General features: G+C 40.5%; 1 protein-coding gene across 16 annotated transcripts in view; it reads left to right on the top strand.

The window, feature by feature from the left end:
• ldb1a (LIM domain binding 1a) overlaps nucleotides 1-18801 on the top strand; it is an 81931-nt gene that overhangs the window by 59165 nt on the left and 3965 nt on the right. For 14 of the 16 annotated variants that reach the window (XM_013134288.4, XM_013134289.4, XM_013134298.4 and 11 more), the window contains 7 exons: nucleotides 8927-8971; nucleotides 9097-9172; nucleotides 9282-9384; nucleotides 9481-9653; nucleotides 9886-10008; nucleotides 10126-10209; nucleotides 10325-10448. In XM_013134288.4, the coding sequence (XP_012989742.1) occupies nucleotides 8927-8971; nucleotides 9097-9172; nucleotides 9282-9384; nucleotides 9481-9653; nucleotides 9886-10008; nucleotides 10126-10209; nucleotides 10325-10448 (728 nt within the window). The remainder of the gene's footprint in view (nucleotides 1-8926; nucleotides 8972-9096; nucleotides 9173-9281; nucleotides 9385-9480; nucleotides 9654-9885; nucleotides 10009-10125; nucleotides 10210-10324; nucleotides 10449-18801) is intronic. The other 2 variants (XM_013134294.4, XM_013134290.4) reach the window with 1 other exon arrangement.

Genomic DNA, 18801 nt, shown 5'->3' with positions numbered 1-18801 from the left:
TGATGGGATCTAAAACCGGACTGGAATATTTCATAAATGTTTTTTGTCTTTAGGAACGTGAGGTTCGATATTGGCCTATAATTGTTTAATATGTCAGGATCTAGATTAGATTTTTTTAGAAGAGGCTTAATTTCCGCAATTTTTAGTGAGTTTGGTACGCATCCGGAGGAAAGGGAGCAATTTATTATGTTCAGCATTTGCTGACCTAGCACAGGAAATAACTCCTTAAGTAATTTTGTAGGAATCGGGTCTAGCTGAGAGTTTGTGGGTTTAGAACTCATTACAAATTTTGTAAATGTGTCGAGCGATACGGTATCAAAAAATTCAAGTGTCCCCATTGACACCTGATCAGGGAGGTTCCGGAAATTTTTTGGACAACTGAGAATTTTAGGACCATAACTATTTAAGGATTCAGTTATTTGTTTTCTAATGGTGATGATCTTTTCATCAAAGTAGTTCATGTATTCATTACAACTAAAGTGAAGACCCACTTCACTTGCTAAGCTTTGCTTTTTTGTTAACTTTGCAACTGTATCAAAGAGACATTTTGGATTGTTTTTGTTCGCCTCAATCAGGTTGGAGAAATAAGCTGATCGAGCAGACGTGAGTGATTTTCGGTATTGTACTGTACTGTCTATCCAGGCTAGTCTAAATACTTCCAACTTGGTGGAGCGCCACTTTCGCTCCAATTTTCTGGAGGCTTGCTTAAGTGCTCTAGTATTGTCGGTGTACCAAGGAGCAAGTTTCTTGTTGCGTATTTCTTTAGTTTTTAGTGGTGCAACTATGTCTAATGTATTTCGCAATATTGAGTTTAGATCCTCGATTTGATCGTTTACAGATTTATTTACTCTGTCATTTATGAGCGAACTAGTAAGAATATCAAGGAATTTATTTGTAATCCGAGAATTTATAGTACGGCTTTTGAAACTCATTGTTTGGGGGGCAAGTGGATTTCTTGTTTTAACGGTAAAAGTAATAAGACAGTGATCCGATAATCCAGGATTTTGGGGGTAAATTATTAGATCTACAATATCTATTTCTCGTGACAGGACTAAATCTAAGGTATGATTGTGGCAATGTGTTGGACCTGAGACATGTTGGATGAAACCCATTGAGTCAATTATGGCTTGAAAGGCTTTTTGAAGAGGATCATTGGGGTTTTCCATATGGATATTGAAATCGCCAAAAATTAGAATACTATCTGCCATGACTACTAAGGTTAGACAAGAATTCTGGAAACTCATTGAGGAACAATGTGTATGGCCCGGGGGGCCTATAAATAGTAGCTATGTAAAATGATTTATCGGCCTGGTTAACTTTCATGAGTAAAACTTCGAAAGAATGAAACTCTGTGATATGTTTGAGAGTAAGTTTATATTTACTGTCATAAATATTAGCGACACCCCCTCCTTTTCGGGACGCACGAGGGATATGATCACTAGTATAGCCAGGAGGAGAGGCCTCATTTAAGGCAGTGAATTCATTAGGCTTTAGCCACGTTTCACATAAACCAATAGCATCTAGTTTATGATCAGAGATTAATTCATTTACTGCAACTGCCTTTGGAGCAAGAGATCTAATATTTAGGAGTCCCATTTTGAGATGCGAAGTGATACAATTATTTTTATTTTTGACCGAGGTGGAGGAAGACTTTATCTTAATAAGGTTGTTTTTGTTAGCACTACCTTGTTTAACTTTTCTCAGCCTGGAACAAGTCACAGTGACAATAGGTAAAGCTGTACTAACTACTCTGGCTATGCTATTGACAGACTCCACTATGCTAGCAGGCTGGCTAACAGCCTGCAGCCTGACCTGCACCCTATCTCATGTTAAAGCTATAGGAGTGAGACTCCTGTCAATGTTCCTAGACAAAAGAAGAGCACCACTCCAGCTAGGATGGAGTCCGTCGCTCCTCAGCAGATCAGGCCTGGCCCTATTTCTGAGAGAGTCCCAAAAAGAAGGCCAGTTATCTACAAACTCTACCTCCTGCGACGGGCAGAACTCCGTTTTCAGCCAGCGATTGAGTTGCGCAAGTCTGCTGTAGAGCTCGTCACCACCCCTAGCTGGGAGGGGGCCAGAGACAATTACTCGATGCCGACACATCTTTCTAGCTAATTTACACGCTGATGCTATGTTCTGCTTCGTAACCTCTGACTGTTTCATCCTAACATCGTTGGTGCCAACGTGGATAACAATATCTCTGTACTCTCTATACTTGCCAGTTTTAGACTTCGCTAGCACCAACCCCAGATTTGCGGCTACGTCGGTGGCTCTGCCCCCCGGTAAACAATGTACGATCGCCGGCTGATTCTTTAGTCTAATACTGCGTGTGATGGAATCGCCAATGACTAAAGTTTTCAGTTTTTCAAGTCCACCGGTAGAACATGCCTGCCGACCATTCCCCTCCGAAGACGGCTCGGGCCTTGACTCCGACTCCAGTGGGGAAAACCTGTTCAAAGTCTCAGTTGGTTTTAGCAACGATTCAGGTTTAAGTGGTCGACGGCATTTCTTCCCAGTGACCAAGAGAAAGTTATTGCCCGGCTGCAGGAGCTGTGCCGTGGGGCTAACAAAACTATCGTTTCTACCTGGTGGCACTGACGCAGATTTTTCTATTTCTACACTAGCATAATCCTTGCCTGGCATTTGCGTCAGAAGCCGAGCCTCTAACTCTGCTATCTTTAACTTAAGACGAACATTCTCCTCCGTGTTGTTGCTACAACAATTACAGTGAAAAGGCATTGTAATGATACTTAGCCTCGGGTGTTCAGGGGTGAGTAGTTCTGTTAATTATGTCCAAAAAGAGTCCCGGTGTAGAAATTTGGGTAAGAGGTCAACAGATAAATATTGCGTTGGTAAAACTCTAAAATAGAATTTTGACCAATTAGTTTATATCGAGTAAATTCGAAAAAGTTTGGCAGGTAGCCAGGTAGGTAACAGCAGGCAGAGTACAGCACGTCAACAATCCCACAATGCAGTTCGTCTCGACAAGACCAGTGTTGAACCAGGTCCCAGAGTATGGAGGAAGAGAGGAGAGGCACAGAATCCACGTTGCTTGAAGTCCAGTGTAAAGTTTCCACAGTCAGTGATGGTTTGGGGTGCCATGTCATCTGCTGGTGTTGGTCGCCTGTGTTTTCTGAGGTCCAAGGTCAACGCAGTTTAGAGCACTTGATGCTTCCTGCTGTTGACCAACTTTATGGAGATGCAGATTTCATTTTCCAACAGGACTTGGCACCTGCACACAGTGCCAAAGCTACCAGTACCTGGTTTAAGGACCATGGTATCCCTGTTCTTAATTGGCCAGCAAACTCGCCTGACCTTAACCCCATAGAAAATCTATTGGGTATTGTGAATAGGAAGATGCGATATGCCAGACACAACAATGCAGAAGAGCTGAAGGCTCTCATAACACCTGCTCAGTGCCACAGACTGATCGACTCCAAGCCATGCCGCATTGCTGCAGTAATTCAGGCAAAAGGAGCCCCAACTAAAGTATTGAGTGCTGTACATGCTCATACTTTTCATGTTCATACTTTTCAGTTGGCCAACATCTCTAAAAATAATTTTCTTGTATTGGTCTTAAGTAATATAAAATTTTTCTGAGATACTGAATTTGGGATTTTCATTAGTTTTCAGTTATAATCATCACAATTAAAGGAAATAAACATTTGAAATATATCAGTATGTGTGTAATGAATGAATATAATATATGTTTCACTTTTTGAATGGAATTACTGATATAAATCATCTTTTTGATGATATTCTAATTATATGACCAGCACCTGTACACTCCTACAAATGTCCCGGCCATCTACGTTTTACTTGCAGCCATGGCACTCGGGATAGTGTCAGTCCTAACACTCTTTTTAACGTTAACTGATGGTGTGTTAGGGTTATCGGATATTTTAAATGTTAAATGCTGCATAAGGCACCTTTTAAGATGTCTGTTACTATGTGAAGCATTTATTTGGGCTGCAAACTGAAGTGCCCGTAAATCCTGATTGATGAACTCATCCTCTGACGCACTGTTAACTATGTCTTCCTTTCCTGTGGCAGTCTGTATCAGAGCCAGTTATTATAGTGCTTGATGATTTTTGCGACTGCACTTGAAGAAATGTCTTCAAGAATGTTCTTTAATTTTTTCTGGTTTGAATAACGTTCTTGTCGTAAGGTGATGATGGACTGTTTTTTTTTTTTTTTCTCTGTGCTTATTTGAGCTGTTCCTGCCATAATATAGATTTCTACATTAGGGACACAAGGGTCTTCTGTATGCTAACTATACCTTATCACAACGCTACTGATTGTCTCAAACATTTTAAGTTATCTTTTAACAATGCACACCTGTTTAATCTAAATGCATTCCTGGGGGCTACCTCACAAATCTGGTTGAAAGAATGCAAAGAGTTTGCAAAGCTGTTATCAAGCAAAAGATTGCTGCTTTGACGAATCCCCAATATGAAATGTATTTTGAGCTATTTAGCACTTCTTTGGTTACTACATTATTCCATACAGATGTCGCTCATTTAATTCCAGCGCCAAGTGGGTGGTCCGCGATGAGGCATGTATATGCAAGTTATTTATTACTTATATGCCACTTTTCTGCAGAAATATTTCCTGAAGACTGCATCTGTTTTTATCAATAGAAATGTATTAAAATTTATTTTCCCACCAGATTTCTTTGATGAACTACAATATGCCATGGTAGACCCAAGCGAAAATATAATTCATGCGTTTAACATTGCGTGTTTACATGAAGGCCGTTTAGTTTGTTGAACAGGCAATTGGTTACACGTTATACCCATAAAAGTTTCATTAATATTTTCAGTAGTAAATAACAATATATTTTTTTCAAAAAATTCTAATAAAATGGCATTTGAGCAGAAAATGGCATTCATTTACTGTACAATGGCCTAAAGTCGCCAAATTACTGTTAATTACTCCGCCTCAACCCAAAGAGAGAGACTGGTGAGACAAAGCGCCTAATCAGTTAAGTAGGAATACAATGTACAACAAACGGTAATTAGTCTCAAAATTGTTTTCAGTTGGTTCCGTTGTCAGCATATACTCTATACTCACAATGTAATATATACTACACCTATTTAGGAAAAGTAATTGAATGATGTTGTTCAAAATGGATATTCCAAATCAATTGCATTGACAAATAAAAAAAAGTTGCATCTAAATTTCAGTGTTTAAATCAAGTTTAGAATCGTTTTTCAGTGCCGCAATGTAGCCAAATTCCGCATCATTATTTAATAGACAAGCGCAGTCTCTTTGTCTTATCAAATCGACCAGTATGCTGTTAAAATTCCAGAATTCCATACAGATGAGCTCTCAGACATATGTTTTAAATAGCCGTGCTGTATAATAGCCTACAGTTAAACAGCAATAACACACTGTGATCCAACAAATGTTTTTTAAGGTCAGACACTCAACCACACTCTAATTGGTTAATTTATTTTCCTTTACTCTTATCAGACTGAAACCTTACAAGTTGCAAGTATTCAGAATTACAAGAGATTTACAAGTTTTATTTAACTATTAAAATATGCAAATGATGCTAAACGTCCGTAAATATTAACTTATTTACATATCACGAGAATACGTTTTTCAACACATTACTTCAAACTAGAATGTTTTTTCTTTTTCTATTTTGATAAGACACCCAAATCGTCAGATTTTTACAGAACAATTTATCAAAATATTATTTCATGAAATTGTAGATAAGCTTATGCAATTAGAATATACTTTCCAGCAATAAGAATGATGCATCTTTCAACACTAAACACCGGATCTACAAAGGATGTAGATGTAGACATGTATGGACTAGCTAATGATATGCTCTGGTAAACAAGCTTTTGAATGATATATGATTCAACATGGAAAGTTTTAAAGTTAATGGTTGAATGTCTACATAAAACTATGCTAACTAACATTTTTGCTAGGTTTAGGTGATGGAGGTGGGATAAAATGATATAAATCAAGTATTTATATCAATTTTCTTCAAGTTATTTGTACATTTCATGAAAGTATGGAAGTTCTAGTTGAAGAATATCCCAAAATCTGAAAATGTACAGATGGAGGCAAAACCACTATTTTTAACTGTGGTGTCTGGCCTTAAATTAGTTGTAAACCCTTGTGCACGACGTAAACCCTTGTGCACAGTTTTCCTTAGCTGTAGGCCTAGTCATGAGGATTTGGTGTGCATAATGATAGGTCCTGTGATGTGATCAGGTACAGGTGTGCTTAATAGTGGAGACCATGAATGCGGCATGGTGAATGCGGTGCCAGCAGCCAGAGGCTGGCTTGATCACAGGTGGCACTGTAATTGTAAATCATCCTTTCCTGTATTTATCTATCAAATTTGTGTTTCTCAAGCAACCGTGCTTTAGGCCTTTGTGAGGCTGTTCATGCCAATATCCTTTATTGTAGCAAACTGGTCGACAGTGTCTCTTATTTTACCTTGTACATCAATATGAGATGGAAATGAGAACTTAATTCTAATGGAATAATTTAGAATAATTTAAGAGTTGTATAATTTTCATTTAGTACATTTGAAGGGCCTAATAAACAAATGAATTATTTTCGAATTATTTCGATCAGGCAATGTAATAATTGCGACAGCCAGTTGGCCAGAGTACCAAGGGAGACGCAAATCACTCTTAATGGGCGATACTCCCAGATAAAGGATGAAGCTCCCTGTGAATTAACTTAACAATGAGAATGAAGTGTAATGTTGATGACAGTTGATCACATGCAGCGCGACAAAATCTGTTTTACTTCAAAACGTAGAATTGCAATCTTATTCATGAAATTCATTTTGTTAGGAGATAAACAAACAAAATATGAATCTGTCTGAATAAGAAATTTCGCTAATTATTTTATAGAACAATGAAGATGATCCAGCTTCCTATGGAATTCATAAAATTTTTCGCAGTAATTAATTTTTTGTGAAACAAAATGAAAACGACACCCTTGACCAGAGGTGTTGCTAGGATCACAGTACATTCCGGGCTTAACACCTGCCCAACCCCTGGGGGAGACTTCTTTGCCGCACATTTCATCATCTTCCTCTCCTTAACAGCAAGCCCTACTCCGCCCTATTCTTTCGCGGTTGGATTGTTGTCTGACAGCCTATTCGCCAACTGTCATTTGTTTTTCTACCATGCCGTACTTCAGAACTATGATCGTAACATAGTTCTGTTTTGTGTTTTATTTCTTAAGGTTATTCAAATGTTTAGTCTTTATTTCTGTGTAGGCTACTGGTGTATTTCTTTGTTGAAACATTTCATAATTATATCAATGATGGGGTTGCAATTAGAAACATTTTGCTTTTAAATTCATTATAACCTGTTATTTTAGGAAAATATTGTGGACATTTTCTAGATGGAATAGCATGTTCGGTGTTCTAGTTCCCCCATGTGTTTGGAATAGTGCAAACACTGTTTGACGCAGTCTACCGTATGTTGACGCAATTAACCTGCTGTAAGAAAACTAATTAAATGAGCGACATCTGTGTTTTGTTTCACTATTGTTGTGGTTGTTGTCTTGACTATTATACACTATTCTACAGTAATAGAATAGTGGAAAACAGAAAATGCCCTTGAATGAGTGTCCACTTCTGATTTGTACTGTATACACATACATTTTTCTGTCCTTTTGGGGACCTGGAATTAATGTTTCCTTAACCTAACCTAATAAACCAACTTTTTGCCTAAACATCACGTAGCCCTAGAGCCTACACCTAACATGTAATGCCGGCATCTACACTGAAGTGCCAGAAAAACTTGTAAACCAGTCTAATACTTGGCATCCCAGATGTGTTCGATAATGTTGAGATCTGGTGACTTAAGTGGGAATGGCAAGGCCCCAAACTCAGATGTGTTCCTCTAACCATAATTTGGTGTCTAGACTTGTATGGCGGATGCACACATAGCATTCCCCTGTCAGAGACGTTTGTGGATGTACCAGTGGTCCCATTGAATGCCAGCTAAACAAACCCCCTACCATTATGGAGCCACCACCAGCCTGTACAATGGCCTGTTGACATGCGGGATTCATGGCTTCATGGGGTTTTCTCCACACACTGATCCTTCCATCTCCCAAAATAATTGGAAACGTGGCTCGTCAGACCAGGCTACTCGTTTCCGGTCATCAAGTGTCCAGGGGCAGTGTTCCCAAGCCAAGCGAGGCGTACAGCTGTGTGTCGAGTATTCATCAGGGGTACTTGAGTTGGGCGTTGACTCCTAAAGCCCATATCCCAGAGGGAACGTTGCACAGTTCTCACGCTGATATTGCTTTAGGGCCCAGCATTGAATGCAGATGTTGTATGAGGCAGTCTTGCACGCCAACGCTGGTCACATTCTCCCACAGTCTTTTTACGGCCACACTGCTGTCGTAAGTTAGATGTTTTGCCAGAATTCTTGTATTAATGGTACAACCTTAAAATGGTAGAATGTGAAAATCCTTACTTCTCCATTACCTCCAAAATGCTCCGACTATTAAACTGCATTGAAAATCCCTTAAATTGTGCTAACTTGGCATTCTCACATCGGGGACAGATCTAGAGGCTTCTACAGATGTCTAGCGCTTTATATATGCAATGGCAGACGCAACCAATCATGTCCATGGGTGGTGTTGCTATGTAATTTGAATTGGCTCGTCAGTACCAGTTTTTCTGGCACTTCAGTGTAAATTCTATCAATATGCCCAATTAAGTTTTACCCTAAGCTGAAAATAGCATTTTCCTTATGGGAATGGGCATAAATCCTTTTGTGGAACGATTAGTCAGGTTTTACTGACTAATCGGTGTAGACATGATCCCCAAATGCATGCGACTGGGTGACACCTGCTTCTCTTGGATTAGTACTATCAGTGCCTATTTAATGATGGGCTTCTCATCTTGACTCTTGTGCTTGTCTTTTTGCAGGCCAACACCAATGTTTCCTCCGTCTTATCTAGAGCCCGGCATGGGGTGAGTACATGGACTTAAAACCACAGCGTTGTTCCTCAAATCTTCAACATGGGTTGGAGCAAAATGTTTAACCAGGAACCAGTATTGTGTTTTTTGTACTCACCCTCCCCCCTTTCCTGTGGCAGGAGACCCACACCATATGGCAACCAGACAGACTACAGGATATTTGAGCTCAACAAGCGGCTTCAGAACTGGACAGAGGTGAGTGCGTCCATACATCGACAGCCCTGTCAGGACAATACTCCACATTGCTTTTTAACATCCCATGGTGGTGTATTTGTTTGCTTGATTTTGGTTGTGTGTTTTGTAGGACTGTGATAATCTCTGGTGGGATGCCTTCACCACAGAGTTCTTTGAGGATGATGCCATGCTCACCATCACCTTCTGCCTGGAAGATGGGCCCAAACGATATAGTAAGACTCATTCAGATTTTCAGAGAATGCTTTTGTGGAACAAATCAGTGTCAGTGGAAACCTGCCTGTTAAAAAGTATATTTTAACTTTTTCTAGCAATCGGCCGGACATTGATCCCCCGTTACTTCCGGAGCATCTTCGAAGGGGGCGCCACTGAGCTGTTCTATACATTGAAACACCCCAAAGAGTCCTTTCACAGTAATTTTGTGTCCCTAGACTGTGACCAGTGCACCATGGTCACACAGAATGGCAAGCCCATGTTCACGCAGGTATGCAAGCATGTGTTTTGGTCTGACTGAGAAAGTGGATTCCATCCTGCATTTGCATACACTTTGTATTATCCATTTGCAAATTCACTTGTGTATGCATTGGAAATATGTTCCATTTTGCATTAGCAGGTCGTCAAATGTCCCTATTTCACATGCTGGCCAGCCAGCCACAGTGGGCTTTTGGTTTTTCCTTTAGAAGTCGGATCTCTTAACTTTTTCCTCGTCACTTTAGGTGTGTGTAGAGGGGCGTCTGTACCTGGAGTTCATGTTTGATGACATGATGAGGATCAAGACATGGCACTTCAGCATCCGGCAGCACCGTGAGGTCCTGCCCCGCAGTATACTGGCAATGCACGTGAGTAATGCCTTTTTATGCATTGTTTCAAGTGCGTGCGCGCACAGTTGGTTGACAGCCAGGGAAATTGACCATCTGTCGATGGTTGCCTTTCCACTCACCTAATCCTATTCCAAGGTGCAGGATCCCCAGATGCTGGAGCAGCTGGCTAAAAACATTACACGCTGCGGACTATCCAATTCCACGCTCAACTATCTCCGGGTAAGACATGGCGGTTGTTCTAATCTGACCCAGCTGGCATTCTGGTAGAGAAGCTAGTCCTCGAGCAGCGTCTATAGTCTGTCCAACCCGACTGACCACATCCTCTGTCCAACAGTTGTGTGTCATCTTGGAGCCCATGCAGGAGCTGATGTCCAGACACAAGACTTACAGTCTGAGTCCCAGAGACTGTCTCAAGACATGTCTCTTCCAAAAGTGGCAACGCATGGTGGCCCCACCAGGTAAAGGCCTATGTCTTAACCAGAGCCAGAGTATTCTGAAATATTTAATTGATTTCCTTCCATTTCCCTTGATATAAAACATTTGTCTTAGTGCTGTCAAACAATTAAATTAATTGTGATTAATCGCACATTTTTGTTGTTAATTGCAATTAATCAAGATTTTAGCATGTATTCAAATTTGGCTCTATATAAACTATTTTCTGTTTAGAAACCAGTGCATTATGTTAAACACATTGTTTTGTTGTAAACTATGGATTGTGCTTGATTTTAAATTAAATAAGGGCGGGAGATTTTTCCAATTTATCTATTAGAACAGGATATGTCATGGCCCTTAAATATCTCCCCCTCTAATTTCCGCAATAACTGTGCGAATCTAATTGTAGTCCATGTAAACCTAAATAATTGCTGGTCTCTGATCCAATAGTTGTACCATCAACTGCCATTGTGCTGTTGGTCAAGGCACCAAATACACCAACGGCTTAATAACCATGCTTAATTCAAGATTAACAGGAGAATTCGCACATACAGCATCTCGGGACCAGAAAAGAGTCCACGGCAGATCTCCTCGTAGATATTCCTATTTTCCGACAACTGGTAACAGCATGAACTGTGTTCAAACTAGGGATGCAACGTTAGTGTGCTCACGGTTCGGTACGCACCACGTTTTGGTATACTGTTTAGCTTCGTTATGAATGTCGTCAAGTTAGAATTGTTTCCACTCGAGTAGCCAACAGTGGCAAAGCAATGCTTGCAGACTGTGCGTTGTTTACGTTTTCTTACCCTTGTCATCTTATTGAACCTGTTTTATTTTTGTAAACAAAAATAGTCACGAAAAAAAAGTAGTTCCAGAAAAAACTAACTCAACAATTTTTTTCATTTTGGTTTAAAAAAACGAGACGAGACAAAATTATCTTTGTGACAAATGTCTTATAACTACCATCATTGGATAGCAGTGTTTATTTTTTGTTCATTCAAAAGCATACAGTCCCCTCCAAAAGTATTGGAAGGGTAAGGCAAATTCCTTTGTTTTTGTCGCTCACTGAAGACATTTAGGTTTAAGATCAAAAGATGATTATTTCAGCTTTTATTTCCTGGTATTCACATCTAGATGTGATAAACAACTCAGGACATACCACCTTTTGTTAGAACCCACCCATTTTTCAAGTGAGCAAAAGTATTGGAACATGGTGTTGCCCAGGTGTTGCCTTTTAGTTTGATTGTTCAAACATTAAACAGCGCTGAATGAATAGTATACATTTTCATCTTTGGTTTAAACCTGTAAAGACTGCATTTCTTGTTAAAGAGGATAAACCAACATGAAGACCAGAGAGCTGTTTATGGGAGAAAAGCAAGCCGAGAAAAGAAGGAAAATCGACCAGAGCCACTGGACAAACATTGGGCATAGCAAGCACGACAATTTGTAATGTCCTGAAAAAGAAACTGCTGTTGAACTGAGCAATAGACGTCGAACAAGTCTGCCTAGGAAAACAACAGTAGTTGATGACAGAAATATTGTGAGAGCTGTGAAGACAACCCCCAAAACATCAGTAATTGACCACCAACGACCTCCACAGTGCAGGGGTGAAGGTACTGTTCGAAGAAGACTCATAGAGCAGAAATATAGAGGACACACCACACGATGCAAACCACTCATCAGCATTAAGAATCGGAAGGCCGGATTTCAATTTGCAAAGTAGTACAGAGATGAGCCGCAAAAGTTCTGGAACACAATCTTATGGACTGTTGAGACCAAGATGAATCTCTACCAAAGTGATGGAAAGGCCAAATGTGGTGAAAGAAAGGAACTGCTTATGATCTGAAGCATACAAGCCAATCTGTGAAGCATGGTGGAGGTAATGTCATGGCTTGGGCGTGTATGGCTGCTTCTGGAACAGGCTCATTAATATTTATTGATCATGTAACTGATAATGGTAGCAGCACAATGAATTCAGAAATGTACAGAAACATTTTGTCTGCCAATTTATGGAGAAATGCATTGAAACTAATTGAGAGGAAGTTTATCATGCAGCAGGACAATGACCCAAACCACATTGCGGACAAAACAAAGGACTTCATCAGGGGAAGGTTTTAGACTGGCCAAGTCAATCACCTGACCGTAACCCTATAGAGCAGTGGTTCTCAACCGGTGGGGCCCGATTAAAGATCGTGCCTTAGTCCTGACTGATTGGCCGCCAATACTAGTCTCTCAACATAGCCACGCACATATCTTTACATCATAGCCTAAACTTTATTGAAAACACAACCAATCCACCTCCAAATTTTTTCAAAACCAAACAAAAATGGAGAGATTTCTAGTGAGGACCAACAAGGCAACCGACACACCACCAGCTGCAAAAAACTTTCGAAGGTACGATGAAGCATATCTGCAGTTTGGGTTTACAGTCATGGCTGATCTGAGACCTCAGTGTGTCGTGTGTGCCGAGGTGCTGGCAAACGACAGCATGAAGACCTGCAAACTAAAAAGGCACCTCGAAACAAAGCATGCTGGCATTAAGGATAAACCGGCTGAATATTTTAAAAGAGAGCTTGATGGCCTCCATCAGCAACAGGCAACAATTTCAGTTCACAGCACTGTGTCTAAACAGTGTTTGGAGGCATCGTATGTAGTGGCCAAAAGAATAGTTAAACTGGGTAAACCGCATACAATTGCAAAGACTCATTTTGCCGGCCGCGCAAGACGTGCAGAATAATCATAGGAGAAAGTGCAGCAGCCAGGCTCGGTGCAGTACGACCAATGACACAGTCGCTAGGAGAATTTCTAATGATATCGGAGAGCAACTGATAGAGTTCATAAAAAAGAGTCCTTACTACGCGCTGCAGCTGGACGAATCCACTGATATTGCTAGGCAGGCACAGCTCCTCACCTATGTCAGGTATTTGCGGGACAAGGCGATTTAGGAGGATGTTCTGTTTTGCCTGCCTCTTCAGTCGCACACTACAGGAGAAGCCATCTTCAATGTCCTTGATATTTTTCTCAGTGAAAATGGTTTGACTTGGGACCAATGCGTTGGCTTATGCACGGATGGTGCGCGGGCAATCACGGGCCATGAGCGTGGCCTAGCTGCTCGCGTTTAGCAAGTAGCTCCACTTGTGAAATAGACACATTGCATGGTCCATCGCGAAGCACTAGCTGCTAACAAAATGCCAGTTCTCTTTGACTCTGTGCTGAACCAATCTGTGAAAATGATAAATCTCATCAAATCACGGCCGCTAAACTCTCGCTTGGGGCGTCTCTGTCCTATTTAATCGATATATTTGACCGCTTGAATGGCCTCAACCTGTCTTTGCAAGGCCGTGAAACTCATATTTTGCTCCTTGCAGACAGAGTGGACGCCTTCACACAAAAACTTGACCTCTGGCATGGCTGCATCAGTCGAGGGAACTGCGACATGTTCCCCAGCCTTGCAGACTTTATCACTGATGCAGGCACGTCACACAATTTGTCCTCTCTATTTCAGTCAGCGTCTGAGCATCTGTCAGCAATGAGAGAAGAATTTGCGACATACTTTAAAGAGGATTATCGCTCTTTTGCGTGGGTTCGAGATCCATTTGTGCGCACAGCAAACGAGCTGTCAATTGATATGCAGGAACAGCTTATTGAGCTGAAGAGTGACCGTAGGCTGAAGGAACTCTTTACCTCCCGGGAAGGGGGGCCCCAATTGCAATGAACCAGCTTTGGGGGGGCCCAGCTTGCAAAAGGTTGAGAACCCCTGCTATAGAGCATGCATTTCACCTCCTTAAGAGGAGACTGAAGGGAGAAACACCCTGAAACAAACAAAAACTGAAAGAAGCTGTGGTAAAAGCCTGGAATAGCATCACAAATGTAGAATGCAACAGTTTGATGTCGTTGGGTCGCAGGCTTGGGGCAGTTATTGCAAGCAAGGGTTATGCCACCAAATATTAAACGTTATTTACTTTAAGATTATTTGTTCCAATACTTTTGCTCACCTAAAAATGCTGTGGTCTAATACAAACAGTGATATGTCCTAAGTTGTTTAACACATCTAGATGTGAATACAGAAAATTAAAGCTGAGATTCTGAACTCTTGTCTCAAACTCATCTTTTGATCTTAAACCCAAATATCTTCAGTGAACAACAAAAACAAAGGAATTTGCCTTGCTGTTCCAATACCTTTGGAGGGGACTGTACATGGGCATTAGCAGAATTGTTTTTCTTTTTCATTCTGCTGCTATGCTGTTGGTGGGAAAGAAATGTCATGCCCAGGTCATTCCAGAATCACCATTTTTTTCTTATCTGGTGTCAACAGATTGACTGGGTTCCACCGGCACTTTAAATATCACGTACTGTAGTGTAGACTCAAACAAGACGGAATGCAAGTTTCCACTGTCGAACACAGGGGCTGAATACTACAAACATCAAAACACATCTGAAAGCGCATCCCAAATTCCTAATATATATGCACAGGTAAAATCTGTGGTGTGGTGACTGGAGAAGTGGGTATACCCTAACTTGTCAACTAGTTTCTAAATGTTTTTGAATCTTCTGTTTTCCTTGTTCTTGCGTTTCTAACTGATATTTCCATCCATGTCAATTAAACAACTCGTACGTTAACGTGTGTGCAAGTACGTATTTCGTACTTGCTAATTAGGCTACATTTATGAAATTTCATGTGCTTAAAATTGTAATAAATATTAGCAGGCTATACCGCTGTAATATGTTCCATCAGCCTTACTTGATAGTGTATAGCTCTCAAACTATTGTATCAGTATGGAATTAAGGAGTATATACGCAATACTTAAGTGCATAGCCCCACTACAAGATTAATAATGATGCTAGCTTGCTCTGATATGTTTTTTGAATTGTTATATGTGACAGAATTCAGGAACTGGGTCCTATCGCAAAATTAGAGTTTGGCTTTTTATTTTTTTTATTTTATAAATGTCCAGATTCAGAGCTTTGTAATGGTGTATATAATACAGATTAACACCTATAATACTGTTTAAAAGTTATAGGAAAGATATACTGCTTTAAAAGCTGATAATCTGCTATACTTATTTCTGAGAAAAAAGGGTTAAAGGGGAACTGAAACAATTTATGAAGTACGGCCCTTATTATTAATGTATTACGATCTTAAAACTTAATCTGACAACTAAAAAAGCAAAATTTTGCATTTGTAAATAAAAACGTTTGAAACTTTATTACTTAACTATTGGGCGCAGCCATCTTGGAATCACCACGTCAATGATGTAACGAAATGTGGTTACTTCTCACTGACCGCTAGTAGGCAATACTAAATACAAGATTAACTGATTGATAACCGGTAGTTAAAAATGGCTTCAAACGAATCGGATAAAAAGAGATGCAGAAGGGGATCATATTGTATAGCCCAAGGTTGTACAAGTGAATTTTACAGGACAGAAGGTGTACATTACAATGTCCTACCGCTCAAGCGGCAACCAGTGTTGCAAAAATTGCTTGTAGCTTTGAAGCGCCAAAGCCTACCTGTTACCCCCGGATTCAGGGTTTGCAGTGATCACCTCATAGTGGAAGATTGTTTATAAACCTGTGTTCAATGCCTCAGGGCAACTGCTTAATGCAAGATGCTTTACCTTCAGTCTTCAACTTCTCAGGATACAGCTAGCTAGGTACCTACATCGTAGTTAATGTTTAACCTAGTGAACAAGTTATCGGCTGGACCAGTAAGCTTGTAATGTTGTACACGACTTGAAAGTAGCTGCTATTTATAGGGCGCTCCAAACTTTCTGCCTGAACATCCTTCAGAGAAAGCATGGCCACCTCTAAAATGTCTGTCTTCACAGAGCATGGGGAAGAGCCCTGTGGTCAGTGTTGCACGAAAATTCTCCTGAACCGCCAACACCCAGGTCGTGCAGGTCTGCCTCTTTGCAGCTGATCGGTTCAGTCGTTGTTGGCATTGCCGTGCAGTTACCACAAGAGCATTGCTCGGTGTTGTTCAGCCTGTTATCTATACTGTCTTCTGACACAACCTGAATGATCTGCCTCATATGAAACCACTACGGGAACACACGTATTGGTTCAAAAGCATATGCCAAGGGATGAACAGGGGCAGGTATGATGGGTTGGTCTTGTTCGGTTTTGCGGGGTTGAGATTAGAGCGCTACCATTCTCATGATGTCATTTAATTCCAACATGGCGACGCCCCATACATTTTAAGTACACAATGTACACTAAATATTTCTATTATTTATAGTATATGGCATACATTTTTATATTGTATTATTTTTGTTATTAAATATACCCAATTATGATATTAATGTGTGTAATCACGATTTAGTTCCACTTTAAAAGATTCACACTTCCCGAGGGCTGGTCTGTTTATGCCCATTCAGTGTAGTTTACACCCTCTTAGGCCTTAACCCCACCCAGCTATTTAAGTATTTAAATGGGGACACTGGCCTTGTGCTAAACTGGTCTAGCTGGTCTCTAATAAACACATACTATATAAAACCAAATAAAAGAAAATAGTTTTTTTCACATGCACTTGATGATCAGGTATAAACAGTAGTGAAAGGTAAAGTGGTTGAGCAGCAGCATTCATAATAAATAGGATCAGCAATTTAATTGCAGACAGCCACTGAGTTCTTTTCCAGTCTTACTATACTGATGGCCTGGGTTGTCCACATCACGCATCAGAATCATTGCCAGGTAAGTTTCACAATAAACAGAAGTGGCTTGCTCACTTTTGTGAAGACAATGCAAATATAATAGCTAGGCATAATCACACACCTGGGTGATTGACTGGTCAATCGGGTAGCTTTTTATCAAACTTGCTCGCTTTTGTGAAGAAATGCTTGCTACCCAACAAACAGGACCAGGAAATGTTAGCTAGCATCGTTACCTAGCTAGCTAACGTTAACAGTAACGCCAGTAGCTATTACTAGATAACTCCTTTTCAGAAAGTTGTTCAAGTCCTTAGCCTTGCTAGTTATCTGTACCTTGGAAGCAAACGTTAAACTTACCCGTATACATGTGAATGTTTCGTGGCAGATGGAATATCTCTGATTACAAAGTTCCATGTTGTTTGCCCTTTGCTTGTAAATGTAATCCATGGACAGTTATTTTATACTAGACGAGCCAGCTTTTTCCTTTCGTTCCCCTGGCATTGCAATGAAATGCCTCAATTTTGCCTGAAAGTTTAAAACCGTATCCATGTCAGGGATTTCCTCATCATTGTCCTCCAACAAGTAATATCTCACAACTAGTTCCCACTGAGATTTGTTGATAATACCAGCTAAATTCAGGGCAGCAATTGGGTTCACGGCTGTAGCAACACGATTGCATTTGTCTGATTTTGAAAAACCCCGGGTAGCAATACTGAACAACTACGGGTGTAATGACAGAAACCAGTGATTCAGCAGACCAATTAGAACTCATTATGTCAGCTTGTCCAGTCCCTTCATTATCGCTGCCAGTCATGTCTAGCTGGACAAGTCCTGTATTTTCCTGGTTAAACAAGGGTTTGCGTTTTAAATTGTATTCGCATTTACACGTTGCATACTAGTTTAAGTCATATTAAAGTTCACATCTTCAAGAAGGTAATTCTTCAAAAAAGACTATGTCCCAGAACATGTTTCTCTTCTTACAAACGTCTCTCCTGAAAATTAGTGACATGCAACATAAGCCTAGTTTCCAGAAATTCTGTCACATATTCACTAGATGAGACTATTTGTTTTTAGCTTCCATTCTCTTCATGGGGCACCTTTAGGGAGGTTTCCTACTGAAATGTCATTGCAAATCATCCATTTGTTGTTTAAGGGGGAAGGGGTTGTGGTCACAGCAATTGCCACATTTTGTAACGTTTGTCAGCCCTCAGGAGCCCCCTAACAGACTGGGGCCCCAAGCAGTTGCCTGCCTTACCTGTTCACAAGCTAAGTGTTTGGTTCTGTGGATCTGAATCTACAACGTGCATGTAGTCTGCAGCGCAATAAGCATGTTTTGGAAATTACAGGAAAACGACGGCATACGACGTGTGCGTATTGAACCGTAGGAGGCATACTGAATGGTTTGATAACACTGTGTACCATCGCATCCCTAGGTCTAACGCATGAGTACTAACACGCTGTTAGGCAGGATTCACAGACAAGTGGCGAGTAAACACTGTTCACAACATCAATGCATAGGCTACTCTCCATTGTACATGTAAAGCACCCAGGACGACTCTAGGACATGCCAGGTGCCAATAAGGTTACTCGTACACTTCTGCAAATCAGTAAGTGACCGCTCAAGTCAAGCACTCAGTGTAAATAGTGAGGCTCAAAATGCATTTAAGCATTTTTAATTAATTGCACGCTTTCACTTTAACAGCCCTAGTTTGTCTATAAAGGTTTCCTG

The sequence above is a fragment of the Esox lucius genome, chromosome 6 (genome assembly GCF_011004845.1).
Source record: "Esox lucius isolate fEsoLuc1 chromosome 6, fEsoLuc1.pri, whole genome shotgun sequence".
NCBI lineage: Eukaryota > Metazoa > Chordata > Actinopteri > Esociformes > Esocidae > Esox > Esox lucius.
Note: the sequence above shows the minus strand (reverse complement) of the source record. Positions and strands in the feature narration are given on the sequence as shown.